Source organism: Triturus cristatus, chromosome 5_1, assembly GCF_964204655.1.
Source record: "Triturus cristatus chromosome 5_1, aTriCri1.1, whole genome shotgun sequence".
Taxonomy (NCBI): domain Eukaryota; kingdom Metazoa; phylum Chordata; class Amphibia; order Caudata; family Salamandridae; genus Triturus; species Triturus cristatus.
In genome coordinates, this window is record NC_140587.1 from 644,368,308 (window position 1) to 644,385,857 (window position 17,550).

General features: G+C 42.7%; 1 protein-coding gene across 1 annotated transcript in view; it reads left to right on the forward strand.

The window, feature by feature from the left end:
• The window catches only part of PENK (proenkephalin), a 53,813-nt gene extending 36,697 nt beyond the window's left edge, over positions 1-17,116 (forward strand). The window contains exon 3 of the mRNA XM_085605585.1: positions 16,172-17,116. Coding sequence (XP_085461711.1) covers positions 16,172-16,822 — 651 coding nt within the window. The 3' untranslated portion in view covers positions 16,823-17,116. The remainder of the gene's footprint in view (positions 1-16,171) is intronic.
• Positions 17,117-17,550: the final 434 nt, after the last annotated feature.

The following is a 17,550-nucleotide window of genomic DNA, read 5'->3' on the forward strand; positions in this document are numbered from 1 at the left end:
GGCGGTCGCCAGTAGGTAGTTATAGTTAGGACCCTGTTTCCATAGGAAATCCGCAACATTCTATTTGGAATAACTTTGGCGCCGGTCAACGAATCCTCGCAAAATTTTCAAAATAGGTGGGGCGCTACGCTCCGCTCCTACCCTGAAAGTCTCGGGGGGATTCGTCAAGCGGGGGCTGAGAAAAAAGGGGGGTCCCAAAACACGTTTTTCCAATTTATTTTTCCATAGGACCTTTAGACACAGCTACAGCCCGAACGGCTGAACAGAGTTACTTGAAATTTGGCAGAGAGGTAGTCCTCAGGTCAAGGAAGTGCCTTTTGTAGGTCTGGTGTAAATCTGTTCAGTAGTTCCTGAGAAAATAGCATTTAAATCAATATATATATCTGTGGCAGCTTACGGTGCGCTTACCGTGCGCTTACGGTAAGCTTACCGTACGCGTACGGTGACGTGCGCGAGCGCGATTCTGATTGGCTGTTAGATCTTAGTAAACATTCGAATCGGTCGAAACCAGGAAGCGGCGGCCGCCATTTTCTCTCTCGCACTCTGAGGGGGGGAGGAAAAACAAAGGGAATAAACATGTAAAGGGGCTGTTTAGACAGCTCCTAACCACCTAGCCTTGATGAAGGTGTCCCCAAAGAACCCCCAAGGGCAAAAAGTCCCAAAAATGTTTTTTCGAAAACTCGCCGATTACGCTTACCGTACGCGTACGGTAAAAAATATTTAAAAAAAAAAAATTAACCATACTCTCCCCACCCCGTGTGCAAATGGTGCCCGAATGGCACCATTTGTACATGGCATAGAACACAGATGATAAAATAAATGTTTAAAAAGAAAAAAATTAACCATACTCTCCCCACCCCGTGTGGAAATGGCGCCCGAAGGGCAACATTTGTGCATGGCATATATAAGCAATGAAAATGTAAAAGTTTACCTTGCACAACGAAGCGCATAATATGCCCTCCATGTGCGCACGGTGCGCGAAGCGCATCGTGCGTACATGGCCCATCCAGCGTAACGTGGGCACGCGGTGTGCGTAGCGCACCGCGTGCCCACCGTGCGTGCACGGCACTAACTGCGTAAAGTGGGCGCGTGGTGCGCGAAGCGCACCGCGTGCTCACTGTGCGCGCACGGAACGAACTGCGTTAAGTGGGCGCGCACGCCACGAATGGCGTAAAGTAACTTAGCATTTAAAAAAACGTACAAATTCACTGAAAAAACCATAGGTTTCACACACGTTATAGTTAGGAATTAGCATTTAAAAAACCTTGCAAATTCACTGAAAAAACCATAGGTTTCACACATGTTATAGTTAGCTGGACATTTTACTGATAAAAAACCTATGAAATTCCCCCGTTATAGTTAGTGCAGGCAACTATAACTCACGCAACCGCAATCCTCTGCTGATGACATATGTGTCTTTATGAAAAAAAAATATTTGTAATATATGTATAGCTAAAATTTAATGGAAGAAGACATGGGCAAATAAGTGTCTAAATACAGTATTAGCATCAGCAGAGGATTGCGGTTGCGTGAGTTATAGTTGCCTACAGTAACTATAACGGGGGAATTTCATAGGTTTTTTATCAGTAAAATGTCCAGCTAACTATAACATGTGTGAAACCTATGGTTTTTTCAGTGAATATATATATATATATATGTATATATATATATGGTGAGAGTAATAATATCCACTATTATTGAGAAATGCACTGCAACGAATTGAACATTTAAAGAGGAACATAATCACTAAGATTCCATGTACTGGATTATGAATATCAGTGCAATGCATCATGGGGACTGTATTTCACAAAGACTGTCACGTGATTTTAAACCTTTTAAGCGCGCACGTATGCACTGTGCTAATTTATGTCTCCACCTGTGAACAAGGCAAGACGCCGAAACGCGTAGGGGAATGGAGAGGCTTTTGCGCTGCTAAAACCTGTGAATAAATGCCTTTATTCCGGTATTGGGCCTCATGTGTTGCTGTGACGGATGTTAAAAGACGGGCTGCTCCGTGCCCGTTGTTCTGAGGCCACCCTGAAGGGTCAAGGGCTCCTTTGCTCGGAGGCTGTGTCTGAATATTTATCTGGAGCACGACCCACTCGCCAATGTAATCCTAACCAAGGAGCCTATTTGAGCGAAAATACACTGGCTGCAGGAAGGGATTCAAAAAGAGGGATGACGTTTCTCTTTCCGATCGTGCTGGAGCTGAGGCTTTTACACAGGCAAATATGGAATAACAGCACCATGCCAGATATCGACGTGATGGTGAGAGTAATAATATCCACTATTATTGAGAAATGCACTGCAACGAATTGAACATTTAAAGAGGAACATAATCACTAAGATTCCATGTACTGGATTATGAATATCAGTGCAATGCATCATGGGGACTGTATTTCACAAAGACTGTCACGTGATTTTAAACCTTTTAAGCGCGCACGTATGCACTGTGCTAATTTATGTCTCCACCTGTGAACAAGGCAAGACGCCGAAACGCGTAGGGGAATGGAGAGGCTTTTGCGCTGCTAAAACCTGTGAATAAATGCCTTTATTCCGGTATTGGGCCTCATGTGTTGCTGTGACGGATGTTAAAAGACGGGCTGCTCCGTGCCCGTTGTTCTGAGGCCACCCTGAAGGGTCAAGGGCTCCTTTGCTCGGAGGCTGTGTCTGAATATATATATATATATATATATATTCACTTAAAAAACCATAGGTTTCACACATGTTATAGTTAGGTGGATATTTCACTCGTGAAAAACCAATGAAATTCCCCCGTTCTAGTTACTTCAGATAACTATAACTCGCGCGCCCGCAATCCTGTGCTCATGACGTCACATATTACATCACTCATGACATGGTCAGTGGCATCACTCTTGACATCACTGATGACACCATCCTTGTGATAGAGTAGCGGTCGCGCGAGTTATAGTTATCTGAAGTAACTATAACGGGGGAATTTCATTGGTTTTTCACGAGTGAAATATCCACCTAACTATAACATGTGTGAAACCTATGGTTTTTTTAAGTGAATTTGCAAGGTTTTTTAAATGCTAATTCCTAACTATAACGTGTGTGAAACCTATGGTTTTTTCAGTGAACTTGCAAGGTTTTTTAAATGCTAAGTTATGTATGTATTATTTTGTTTTAATTATTTATTTTACAATAAACTACGTATTAAAAATTATTATTTTGGTTTTTTTGGTTTTCACCCTGCGATTTTTTGGGGGTTTTTCAGGGTGCGCGCACTGTGCGCGCACCCCCGCGATTTTTAAAAAAAAAGAAAATTATTTTTTTTTGCCTTCGGGGTCCTTCAGGGACCCCCTGACAAAGGCTAGGGGGTCAGGAACTCTCTACCTTGCCCCCTTTTCATGTTCGCCACCTTCCTTTTTCACTCTCGCACTGAAAACAAACAAAATGGCGGCCGACACTTCCTGATTTCGACCGATTCGAACGTTGACTAACATGTAACCACCAATCAGAATTACGCTCGCGCATGTTAGGGTGCTCGCACGGTGCTCGCACGGTGCGCGCACCCTGCGCGCGTATAGATATATATATGCTTTTAAATGCTATTTTCTCCGGAAATACTGAACAGATTTACACCTACCTCTCTGCCAAATTTCAAGTAATTCTGTTCAGCCGTTCGGGCTGTAGCTGCGACTAAAGGTCCTATGGAAAAATGCATGGGGAAAACGCGTTTTGGGACCCCCCTTTTTTCTCGGCCCCCGCTTGACGAATCACCCCGAGACTTTTAGGGTAGGAGCTGAACGGAGCGCCCCATTAGTTTTGAAAATTTCGCGAGGATTCATCAACCGGCGCCAAAGTTATTCAAAAGAGAATTTTGAGATTTCCTACGGAAACACGGTCCTAACTATAACTATCTACTGGCGACCGCCAGTAGATAATATATATATATATATATATATATATATATATATATATATATATATATGTATGGATACAACTATTTTGGGGTATCTATAACATGGAGACTTAGAATGCTTCTTTATTTAAATAATCGGCTCTCTGCACAAATTGAAAGCTAAACAAGTAATGACTGGATGCGTATTGCAGTACTGCAGAAAAAACACTCGCTAGTTGTGGTAAAACATGCCCTCCCTCAAGGCTGCTGTCTTGCCAGGATACCCTCTGGCTGTTGTATAAAGCTTCAATTCTCTTGATATCCATAACTTCGCGTCAGGGCATTTAAGCATGCTAATGCTCCCAGGAGTAAATAATAGGTGTGTAATTATAAATTTACAAAAGCTCGTATCGAACCAGCTAGTTTGTCTAAGGCAAACTGTAAGCAGACATTCAGTTACTGCTGACACTGCTAATTGCATTTTTCAGTTTCCTTTTTCACTAGCACTAGTTCTGCTAATACAATTTCCTCAACCTCATAAATCAAACCATGTGCCCAGAAAAGAAATAATTTAATCTGAGGAAATTATACTTGTGAAAGATTCAACATGCTACCTCTTCAGTATAACAGAATTCAAGAAACTATCAATTTGATGATGGAAGAAGTCCCAGAGGGAAATAAGGATCTTAAACAAATTGCAAAACATGTTGTGTAACCTCAATGACTAGGAACACTGAAATGCATAACTGCCCTAGCTTTTGTTGTTATTATTTCTGTTTTACAGCAGCAAAAACTATTGTATTTGGAAGCATGGAAAATATATGAACACTGGCTGTTTCTGTCTCGAAGAGTCCTAAACATTGCAAAAAATGAAGCATCTAATATTGATCTGACTTGACTAAATAGCACCTTAGCAATGCCTAATTTGAGCCAGTGGGTTCCTGTGCTCGGCACCGGCACTTAATTGTTAACACCGGCACTTTTGCCTCATGGCGGTGCTCTTTGTCGAATTTAGAGATTAGCACAACAACAGTTGTTTATTAATTCTATGAACATTTAAAATAACCAATACCTGGCACTTAAGTCATTCTTATAGCTTCGGTGGCTGAAATAGTCAGACCTGTCAAACTTTTAGGAATCTGGTGGTTAGTGGGTGTTTTGGTACTGTCATTGGTAACGATGGCAGGGGCAATTGGTGGTGAAAGCTACAGTAGCCTCCTGTCAAGGGCCCTAGCACCTATTTTGTTTTTACAAATTAAGCAATGCAACTCAGTGTGAAGTAGCATCATACAGAATGTTACAAATTGCTTAAGTTACATAGAGCACAGACGCCATAAAATTTTTTTTTAAAAGGGGTCGGTTATTTGCATCTTCTTATTCTTTTAAAAACTTTTCTTCCCTGTGGACAACACGTTTTATCCCTGAGCAGAGACTTCTTTAGGGGCTACAAAATACAGACAATACATACACAATTTAAAATCATTTAATACAATTCTTTGCACATAAAATGCCATTTGCTTGCATGTGGTACAAACAGTCCAAGTTTACAAATTGTACAGCTAAATACTGAATCATTGTGGGATCATAAATTTCTGTCCTCGAAAAACACAATCACTGTGTACACCATGTTATTCTCAAATTAGATTCATGAAAACTCTAAATACTATTCTTACTTATGAGGCTACTAGACATCATATTCAAGTCATTATAGTTGTGTTGCACAAGTAGTGCAGTTTATTGGTGGGGGAGCCACTCAGATCCTTTCTTCTCTCGTGAGTGATCAACAATTTATCACACATGTACCATATTCCTCCAAGTTTGTCAATTATCAGTCTACCTTTTGAGTTAATGACCATTTTTGGGTAAAAAATGTTGCTAATCGATTATGAGCCTTCATTTTCACATACATTAATGTGTTTGTTAGATGAGCACCAGGTTCCTTTACTTAGTATATTTACATATATTCACTTTGACTTCTATTAATTATTGTTAGTATTTCTAGTGCATTAAAACAGTATATTCTAAAATATGCTGACACTCAAACAACGTATATTAACAAGTCGTAACAAATGTACCTTTATAGCACCTTTGTCAACCGAAGACATAGAGAGAATCACAACATAGTAGTATGGGGGCCAGTGTTCGATGAGACATTTTATAAACTTTCAAGGATGTCAGGTCTCCTATTTAGACTGTGTCAAATACCAATAATATTAAGGCTGAAAAGTGTGCCAGGACAAATAAAAGTATTCATAATCATTTGGATTTGATTTTATTTGAAAGGAGACACTTTGACTTTCAGAGACATTCAGGACAAGATAGAACAAGAACTCGGCCCGCGCCGACTAAATCGATTTAACCTGAAAGCGAATGCAGAATCTTCCTGGGATTGCCAAACGTGAAGGGACACCGCATTCTTATCTGAGCCGCCACAGGAACTTTAATTAAAATGATACTTTCATGCCCTGAAGAAACCCCAGGCTGAAAAGTAAAAAATAGGGGGCAAACCATGTGTTGGCTCTGCCACATACTTTTTTGTTCTTGTTCTATCTTGTCCTGAATGAATCTGAAAATCAAAGAGTCTGCTTTCAAATAAAATACTGGAATCAATACAAGGAATTTTCAGAATGATTATTTGTCTTAGCACACTTCTCAGTTACTAAATGAATGGGGAAGGGGTTTCCCATTGGCGACGACAAGTAGCTTCTTAAAATATCCTCATTAATACGCAGGAGTGCATGATATCTGGACCCATTACCCCTTCAATCTCCAAAGTCAATAATATTAAGGCACATACAACAGAAGGAAGATTGAACCACTAAACCCACTGTTCATGCCATGGGGAGACCATACCAATAATCATTACCGTAAGCCATTAGTGGATATACCTCCTGTGTATGTGTCCTAATTCCACGGTGTAGGCGGCTGAATCTGAGAATTGGTAATTGTTAGAACTGGGGATCTCTAGTTGGCAATGGTATACACCTTTGACCAAATAGGGACCCTTGCTTCTAGTCAGGGAAAGGGGATTACACTCCTGGATAACCCCTGCTCAACCCCTTGGTAGATTGGCACGAGCAGACAGGCTTATCTCAGAGGCAGTGTGTAAAGCATTTGTGAACACATACAGCAATACAGTGAAAACACTACAGATGGACACCACACAGGTTTTATAAAAATCAGTATTCTTTATATGGACTTAACACAGTACAAGAATGACGAAAATCCACAATACTGTAAAAAATAGTACTTCAAGATGGTAGAAATAGCTCAAAAATAGGTTATTCACTTAAAAGCAGTCTTTAGCAACAGATAACCCCAACTGGAGTTGTCACGACGTCGAGGTCAAAGAAATCCCAAAGTACGATGCAGACTGCGATGTACGCGGCGCGGGCCCGGAGTCAAGACAGACCCACAAAGAACAGTACCTTGGAAAAGTAAAAACAAAGACACCTTGCAGTGTCGTGGAGATGCAATGTCGTTGGCGCTGCACGGCGTCGGTTCCTTGCTTTGGGGGAGGCGATGTGTCGGGTCCTCGATGCTTGCACAAAGCAGGGGAGACGTCTGTTCCTTACCGGAGAGGAGGTGACGTCACGATGGCGCCGAAACCACGGTTCCGTACGATGTCACAATGTCGATGAATTCTTGACCACCCACACCGAGGATCGGCTCCGCGATGATGTTGGCTTCGGAGACGATGCGGCACAGAAGCCGGCGATGGGTCCAAGTTGTAAGTCGGAGCAGCACTCACGGCTTCGATGCAGATTACGGCGTCGCTCGCCGGCGTCGGTGTTACAATTTGCTTCTGTAGCAACTAGAATAGCAAGTTCCAGATGCAGGCAAACAGAAGGGGTGAAGTCTTGTATCCCTGAGACTTCAGGCAGGAGGCAAGCTCAGATTCAAGCCCTTGTGAAAATATTCTGCAAGATGATGAAAGTTCCTTAAAAGTTCCTTCTCCTTTCCTTGGCAATAAAGAAACCACTGCAGGCCAACTCAGCAAACAGCACACTGGCAGAGGGGCACTCCTGCACCTTCCTTGATTCTTCTCCTTGGCAAAGGCTTGTCTTGTTTTCCCAGACGTGATCTAAAGTCCTGGGGTCTGGGCCCCAGTATTTATACCAGTAAATCCTTTGTTCTCTGAAGGCAGAGGGTCCTGTACCTAGTCCAAACCAGTTCTGGGTGCATTCTGCCAGTGCACAACTTCTTCCTTTGTCAGTGTGGGCCAGGGTCATCAGACGCACCGCAGGAGGTGGAGCCATCATTGTGGAAAGCAGGCACAGTCCTATTCAGGCCCAGGTGCTACTCCTCCCATCACTCTACATGCAGATAGGTCTCTTCAGCCCTGTGCTGCCTCACCTGGTCTCCTGGAGTCTCCCCAGCCCCGGCCACTCGCAAACCAGACATGCAATACACAACATAGCAGAGGCAGGCTGGATGGTAAGGTATGAAAATACGTACTTTCTAAAAGTGGTATTTTCAAACACAGAATGTTAAAACCAACTTCACTAAAAGATGTATTTTATTATTCTGAGTTCAGGCATACTAAACTCGAATTTCTACCATGTTCCCTGGGTCAGTTAAGATTATAAGATGTTATAATCAAACTGCCCATTCTGGCCTATGGGGACAGGTAGCCTAGCAATAGTGAAAAACGAAATAGGCTGTAATTCACTATCAGGTCATGCCACACACATCAGGGCATGACCTACCTTTCACATACAATGCGCCCTGCCCTAGGGCCTATCTTAGGGGTGTCTGATATGTAGAAAAGAGAAGGTTTAGGGACTGGCAAGTGTGTGCACTTGCCAAGTCGACATGGCAGTCCCAGGCTGCACACAGTCTCTGCAATGGAAGGTCTGAGTTTCACTTTCCAGGCTGCTTCCGTGGGTGGCACAATCAGTGCTGCAAGCCAATCTGCAGCATTTGATTTACACACCCTGGGCACACATGGTGCACTGTACTACGGTCTGACAAGTAAATCATATAAGCCAATCATGGAGTCACTAATCCATTACAAAAATTTACAAAAGAGAGCATATGCACTTTAGCACTGATCAGCAGTGGTAAACTGCCCAGTGTCATAAAACAGCCAACAACAGGTCAGAAAAAATACAAGAAGGAGGCAAAAAGTTCAGGGATGACCCTGCAAAAAGGGCCAATTCCAACAGTAATTTTTATAGAAGCCTTCCTCACCCATTCTCTGTGTGAGGACTCCGGATGGACCATCTTGCTGCATGTGATCCGTTTAACTTTTTCTGAAAACTCCCTCTTGCTTAAAACTGCTGTATTAGACTCAGTGCAGAGAAGTGGCTGCAGGCCAACATGTGTATTTATTTTGGGAAAACATCACAATAAAATAAAACCAACCATCTCTTCTACTTCCCGCTGGTACATAAGGAAGAGGGGCGATGTCACATGATTTAACAACAGAGGGGAGGAACGATGTGCTGAGCAGTACTGTTTTACGAAGGGAACCGTTGTGAAAAGGAGAGATGGCAAGAAGCAATGATGGTATGAGTAAATAGAGATAAGATATGGTAAATAACAATGGGTAATACGAAGGAGGCAATAGGATAAGTGCAGAACTGCGATGTAACATTTGGGGAAAGTTTAATAACTAGAAGTGGAAGGATGGTGGTTTTTCAGGCATTGTTGCTGAAGCATTACACTAAGTTTTAGAGGGAAAGCGTTGTAATCATTCGGGGTAACAAGATTTGTTTTTTGAAACATATTTGCTGTCAATCACAGGGTTTGAAGCCACATTTTAATTGCAATATTCTTTTATTGTAGTGAACCCCTGAAGAAGGGCTTATTAACAGCCCGTAATGCATTGGGTATAACATGACTTGCTACCGTGGATGTTTTTTTGTGTTTTGGCGTGTCCAGAAAAAGGCTCGGAGGAGCATATCTGGTTCATGAGAAGCAGTAAAATTCATAAGCTTTTCAAGTGTGAATGAAACGAAGAAAATAAATGAAACAGAACGAACATGTTGGAGTACTTTGATTAATTTTCGTCAAAAATTGAAAATTGTGGATAAAAAAGTGGGACAACCCCAATTAATAGCTGTGCACCTGGTTTAGGAGTGACACTTCGCTCCTTCTGCTAATGACATAAGGATTTTCTGCCTCTTCTGGTCACTTCAGTGTGTGTAGGCAACTAACACCATGAACTGTCATAGCACTGTGGTGTACAATGCTCATCCCGAATGCATGACAATTGTATATGGTTTGACCTTGAAAAGGTGTACTTTCTGCCAAACTGACTAACATGATGACCAGCACTCTAGGTTACAGAAAATAAAGGTATAATTCTATAAACAAATGTTACCAATGTTAAATCTCACATACATAGAAAATAATCTCTTTATTTTACAGCACCGAAAATGCACTTTCTCTCATAAAGCAAAAGTGAGATTAAAGTTGTGACGTTTTATGTATCTTCAAGGGAAGGCCCCACTCCAAGGTGCCTTCGCCTAATTGGGTTTGTTTCATCAGGCACGATCCAGCGCAGCCTTTTTAAGACGTGACCTAAATGAGAAGAGCCTGCGGGGTCTTATTATGTAGCCCTCAAAGAGAATACAAATCATGTTGATTATAAGTGCCATACACAGCACTGTATTTTAATCATATTTCATGTGCCGAAAACCAGGCTCATTAAAGAGGAACCTCACCTTCGGGCGCACCTTATGTTTTCATGCGGTTTGATCTATAATGAAGAGGAAAGGCGAGCGCTGCCTTCGCCGGGTGCAACTTCACTTTCTAACCCCGTGTTGCACCTCTGATTTTTCAATAGCTTGTTTAATCTGTCTTAATGTTTAGCAAACAGAGCCGAAACTCTGCATGCACCCACTGCCCTGCTGCGTTTGACACTTTTTTATTTGTTTTCTCACTGCCACTCGGTTTAGGCAGGGCCGGTTTAGGATTTTCGGGGCCCTTTCAGCCACCTACAAGCACATCTTTTACAGCCCATTTCTGACTGAAGGTGTGAGGATTGCTTGGGGGCTGAGAGTTAAACCTGTGTGAATGGCCAGCCGAGAGATGTCTCCATCGCCTAGGCCTTTCTCACACCATCCCTAAGAGGCCCAGGGAGAGGGCTTGCTCCCATGGGCCCAATTGTAAAGAGACACCTTCCTTTCAATATGATAGGCAGGGTACATGAGGACCGGTGGGGTGTTGCAATTGTGCGAGGCCCCAGGCAGCTGCACACACTGCCCATGCCTAGCGCCAGCCCTGGGTTTCGGCATGGAGAAGGGAAAGTAATGTGGCAGACCACGCACCATTAAAACATGGCGGAGGGAAACAGTGCCACAGAGTTAGCTCAACTGGGAATGGTTCATTCTGTGGGCGACAGAAAGTGTGCAGTCACACTATAATGTGCATCTAGGGCAATCGAACTTTTGTGATTTTGCGTCTGTAGAGTTTTCTGCCTAATTATGGATTTTCCACATTTGCCACATATTACACAATCTGCTGCACAAACTGCAGCTTTCAATTAATAATACGCCTCAAACTCAAATGGGTCAAAAGCGAAAAAATAAAACAACATAAAGCAGTGACTGTCATTACAAAAAGTTCCCGACACCTTTCAGCGAATGAATACTTTATGTCGGTATTATATTGTTTCTAAGAAGGTGAAACTTTGCCAAGACAGTCTTCATGACTTCTTTGAAGAACTGTGGAAGGACTTTTTAAGTTTAAGTTTTAATATTTAACAGTAATTTCAACAAGGTGGAAATAGTGATTCCTTCTATGTCATGAAATCTTTTTTTTTCATTATTCGAGGAAATTCATGTTATACTGAAGACACTCTACTCAATGTAAAAGTTTTATGGAGAAAGCAAGCCGAGAAGCAAACAATCGCAAACATTTGACTTCTTGTTTTTAAAGTCTGACGTCTCGACGCTCACAGTGCCTTCTGGCTAATCTTATACCGTTTTAATGTGCGGTAGGCACTATTCTGCAAGCCTATTACTCGAAGGGAAAGAGGTGGGGGCGCAGTGTAAATAAAACAAGCATTGGCATAGCCAATAGGTCTCGCCTTTGGGACCTTATAAGTGTATAGCGATGCAACAGTTGCATAACTAAATACTTATAAGGTCCCAAAAGCGAGACCTGTTGGCTATGCAAAGCGGCCGTGCGGCCGCGAAAATGAACGTAATCGCGGTAAAGCGCGGCGCGCGCACCCGCGCACCTGCACTGTAGCTCTAGGCTGGCCTGGTAGCACTTTTTGGAGCCCTCTCAATACGTCTCGCCAGACCAGCGCATGCGCTGGGTCAGGCGAGACCTAAAAACTAAAGACCAGTTCTGAATCTCATCTGGGGCACTCAGCATAAATCAGGCACATCTTTTATGACAAGAATTATGCACACGTAGGCTACTTTTCTGATGAGTGAAGCATTGTATAGTTTACAAAACTAGGGAGTTAGAAAGAACAGTGCTAATAAAATGGTATTCATGAGGGTCCGAATAATTTGTTTCTCCATTGCTGGGTATTTCAAGAACGGTCAAATACATTCACATGCAAACAGCCAGAACACATGCACATTTAGTCCCTGGTTTTGCAGGGCCCCGCCTCCTTGGGTTTTAAGCAGTCACTCCATATGCCTGAACTTTACTCTCAGTAACATTGAGACTGCACTAGCAGCGAGCATGCGCCCCACTGTGTTTAGAAGTGGGAGGAGGAGTTTTGGGATGGATGAGCGAGCCAATGGTTAATTAGTTCCTTGTGGATGCCAGGAATCTCATTGGCCAATGTTCTGAGGTGTGACCACATTGTTTCAAATACGAAATTTTCTGAAAAATGATGTAATCCAACAGGAAGTGCGCACCACAAGAAAACCAGGTCATTTTTAAAAACACAACAACAATCCAATTTCTTTGCCACACCACAGTGTGTAAAACCTACAGGCTCATGCAATGCTGGGGTTGTTCCATGCACTACAGAATTTCAATGGTGTAGTCTAGGCCTAGAATGCCGTTGGTATATCACATACAACAATGACTCTGGAATGAAGGTGTTTATGAAATGCCTACAGAGGTGATACATATCCTCCAATCCTTGTTCAACATCAACTTTCATGACTTCTTAATTGAAATTAAGTGTAAGAAAATGAATGTGAAAACAACAAATGGCTTAAATAAAAACTGTCCTGCATTAAAAAATTATGTGTGTGTAATTGTGTGTGATGACGTTCACTCATGGAGTGGTTCTTCAGTACTGTGATTATCACTTGCTTGACTATCGCAATTAAAAATTGTCACATAGGTTGGTCTTTGTGCTGTAATTTGTGTGCATTGTTTACCCACCATGTCATATTACTCGTATTAAATGTACAGTATACTACGTGTAACAGAACACTGTGTCCTGCTCCTACACTATGGAGCATATTCTCAAGCTCCTATCGCCACGGTAACATCACTTTTTCTGACGTTCCCAAGGCGATAGGGTCACCTTATTCTCAAGGCAGCGTTAACCCACTTACCGTGGCTTTAAGCCACGTTAAGTGGCTTTACGCTGCCTTGAGAATAAGGCCCCTTTTATGCTAAATTTAGCAAGAAAGGGGCGTGCAGTGGGTGTTGCGGTGGGCGTTCCACCGCAACACCCATTGTGATCGACACTGCCACCTATTATCAAGGGCGGAGATAATAGGTGGCAGCGCCGAACTTAAGACCAGGAAAATCCTGGTCTTAAGTTGGCGAAACGAGGAGAAATGCTTTATTTCTCCTCGTTTTTGCTTTTTCCATGTGTGCTGCCTTGTGCAGCACACATGGAGAAAGCAAAATGCCATGGTTTGTTCATGTACAGGAAGGTATCCCTTCCTGTACATAAACATACCTTTTCAAAAATGCCATTTTGTAACTTTGAAGTGTGCTGCACGAAGCAGCACACATGGAAGGTACAAAATGGTATTTTAGGATTCTTTATGTGCAGGAAGGGGCACCTTCCTGTACATAAACAACCCTCCCCTGCACACAGACACACTTGCCCTCTGGTGCAAGGATGTCTGCATTGGCGCCAAGTCGTGAAACTTAGTGCCATCTCAGGGGGAAACGCCTGGCTGCACCACATTCTTGAGAATAGGGTGCAGCCTCGCATTTCCAAAGTGGCTGTGAGAGGCGTTAAGCCAAGGAGGCCTCTCACCGCCACTTCCTTGAGAATATCCCCCCATGTGTTTTTGGCATCTTCATTTAAAATGGTGGCATGGCAAGATTTGTACCTGATATGTATGTTAGTAAATGTAATTGTGTACACTTCAAAATGTATATTTAAGATTTAAACTACAATGGGACATGTCAATATTTTGAGTAATTGTTTGTGCACTTCAGGCATTTATAAACATCATCCTTAAAAAATGTCATATTTCTCTTCTCAGGCATGTACACTGGAATGTGAAGGTAAATTACCATCCTCCAAAGCCTGGGACACATGCACATTTAGTCCCTGGTTTTGCAGGGCCCCGCCTCCTTGGGTTTTAAGCAGTCACTCCATATGCCTGAACTTTACTCTCAGTAACATTGAGACTGCACTAGCAGCGAGCATGCGCCCCACTGTGTTTAGAAGTGGGAGGAGGAGTTTTGGGATGGATGAGCGAGCCAATGGTTAATTAGTTCCTTGTGGATGCCAGGAATCTCATTGGCCAATGTTCTGAGGTGTGACCACATTGTTTCAAATACGAAATTTTCTGAAAAATGATGTAATCCAACAGGAAGTGCGCACCACAAGAAAACCAGGTCATTTTTAAAAACACAACAACAATCCAATTTCTTTGCCACACCACAGTGTGTAAAACCTACAGGCTCATGCAATGCTGGGGTTGTTCCATGCACTACAGAATTTCAATGGTGTAGTCTAGGCCTAGAATGCCGTTGGTATATCACATACAACAATGACTCTGGAATGAAGGTGTTTATGAAATGCCTACAGAGGTGATACATATCCTCCAATCCTTGTTCAACATCAACTTTCATGACTTCTTAATTGAAATTAAGTGTAAGAAAATGAATGTGAAAACAACAAATGGCTTAAATAAAAACTGTCATGCATTAAAAAATTATGTGTGTGTAATTGTGTGTGATGACGTTCTGCATTAAAAAATGATGTGTGTGTAATTGTGTGTGATGACGTTCACTCATGGAGTGGTTCTTCAGTACTGTGATTATCACTTGCTTGACTATCGCAATTAAAAATTGTCACATAGGTTGGTCTTTGTGCTGTAATTTGTGTGCATTGTTTACCCACCATGTCATATTACTCGTATTAAATGTACAGTATACTACGTGTAACAGAACACTGTGTCCTGCTCCTACACTATGGAGCATATTCTCAAGCTCCTATCGCCACGGTAACATCACTTTTTCTGACGTTCCCAAGGCGATAGGGTCACCTTATTCTCAAGGCAGCGTTAACCCACTTACCGTGGCTTTAAGCCACGTTAAGTGGCTTTACGCTGCCTTGAGAATAAGGCCCCTTTTATGCTAAATTTAGCAAGAAAGGGGCGTGCAGTGGGTGTTGCGGTGGGCGTTCCACCGCAACACCCATTGTGATCGACACTGCCACCTATTATCAAGGGCGGAGATAATAGGTGGCAGCGCCGAACTTAAGACCAGGAAAATCCTGGTCTTAAGTTGGCGAAACGAGGAGAAATGCTTTATTTCTCCTCGTTTTTGCTTTTTCCATGTGTGCTGCCTTGTGCAGCACACATGGAGAAAGTAAAGTGCCATGGTTTGTTCATGTACAGGAAGGTATCCCTTCCTGTACATAAACATACCTTTTCAAAAATGCCATTTTGTAACTTTGAAGTGTGCTGCACGAAGCAGCACACATGGAAGGTACAAAATGGTATTTTAGGATTCTTTATGTGCAGGAAGGGGCACCTTCCTGTACATAAACAACCCTCCCCTGCACACAGACACACTTGCCCTCTGGTGCAAGGATGTCTGCATTGGCGCCAAGTCGTGAAACTTAGTGCCATCTCAGGGGGAAACGCCTGGCTGCACCACATTCTTGAGAATAGGGTGCAGCCTCGCATTTCTGAAGTGGCTGTGAGAGGCGTTAAGCCAAGGAGGCCTCTCACCGCCACTTCCTTGAGAATATCCCCCCATGTGTTTTTGGCATCTTCATTTAAAATGGTGGCATGGCAAGATTTGTACCTGATATGTATGTTAGTAAATGTAATTGTGTACACTTCAAAATGTATATTTAAGATTTAAACTACAATGGGACATGTCAATATTTTGAGTAATTGTTTGTGCACTTCAGGCATTTATAAACATCATCCTTAAAAAATGTCATATTTCTCTTCTCAGGCATGTACACTGGAATGTGAAGGTAAATTACCATCCTCCAAAGCCTGGGACACATGCAAGGAGCTGCTGCAACTCCTCAAATTGGACATTGTTCAACAAGATGGAGAGAGTGACCAAGATATGGATGCAAACCACCTACTCGCCAAGAAATATGGCGGGTTCATGAAACGATATGGTGGATTCATGAAGAAGATGGACGAGCTTTACCGCGTGGAACCTGACGAGGAAAACAATGGTGAGATCTTGGCCAAGCGGTATGGAGGCTTCATGAAGAAGGACTCTGATGCCGAAGCTGCAGATCTTCTGAGGGAGCTGCTCGGCACCAGCAATGGGGAGAACCCTGAGGCTGGGCATTATCGAGACAGCGCCAATGACAGCCAGGACGAGGTCAGCAAACGATATGGGGGTTTCATGAGAGGAGTCAAGAGAAGCCCAGAGATGGAAGATGGAGCCAAGGAGCTGCACAAAAGATATGGAGGTTTCATGCGAAGAGTGGGCAGGCCAGAATGGTGGCTGGACTATCAAAAAAGATACGGGGGATTCATGAGGCGCTCTACCGATTCTTCTGCACCCTCAGAAGAAGAAGCAGAGAGCTATTCCAAAGAGATCCCAGAAATGGAGAAGAGATATGGTGGATTTATGAGATACTAAAGACCCACCCCCATTCTAACTCAGAAAGACTGCCTCATTGGTCATATTTTATTGTAATGTGTTGCTTGCACTGTACAGTTTTTTACTGTCCTAGTTAAAAAATGCAACATGCAATCTGTCATTTCAGGTTCTGTGTTACTTAAGTCGACCTAACTTCTGTTTTAGTCATATATATTTGAGTCTTGATTGTAGTTCTTATGCTAAAACTATTTTTGTTACCTTCTTTTTATTTTGAAAAGAAAGCACATCTCTTAAAGCTTATTGTATATATAATAAAAAATTCATCTAACTGCATCCTGCCTGTTGAGTGTCAGTTCTTCATCAGTAGCATGCTCTGACTCTAGTTAAGTTTTTATTTTTATACAGTTTACTCGTCCATCTGAGCACGAAACAGTCGCCTTACCCCATATCCCTCTTCCTCTTCTCACTCCTTACAAACAATGCTTGAGGCGTGCCCACGCTTCGGGGACAGACCTGCCACTTCCCAAGCAGAACATCAGCATGTCTGATACTCACTCTTCAGTCTGGGCCATGGAAGAACCTCGGCTTCCCACCATCCTCCTGTTCAACGACATCTACCTTGTGCCAGGTACTTGCGGAAAATGCGGATCGTGGGCGCAGATATGGTCTGCAGCTAAACAACAAAAGCAATGTGTGGAATCCTTGAATTATGCTCAGCCACTGGTATTTGAACATCTTTGATAGTCTGTACTTGCAACTCCCCTGTG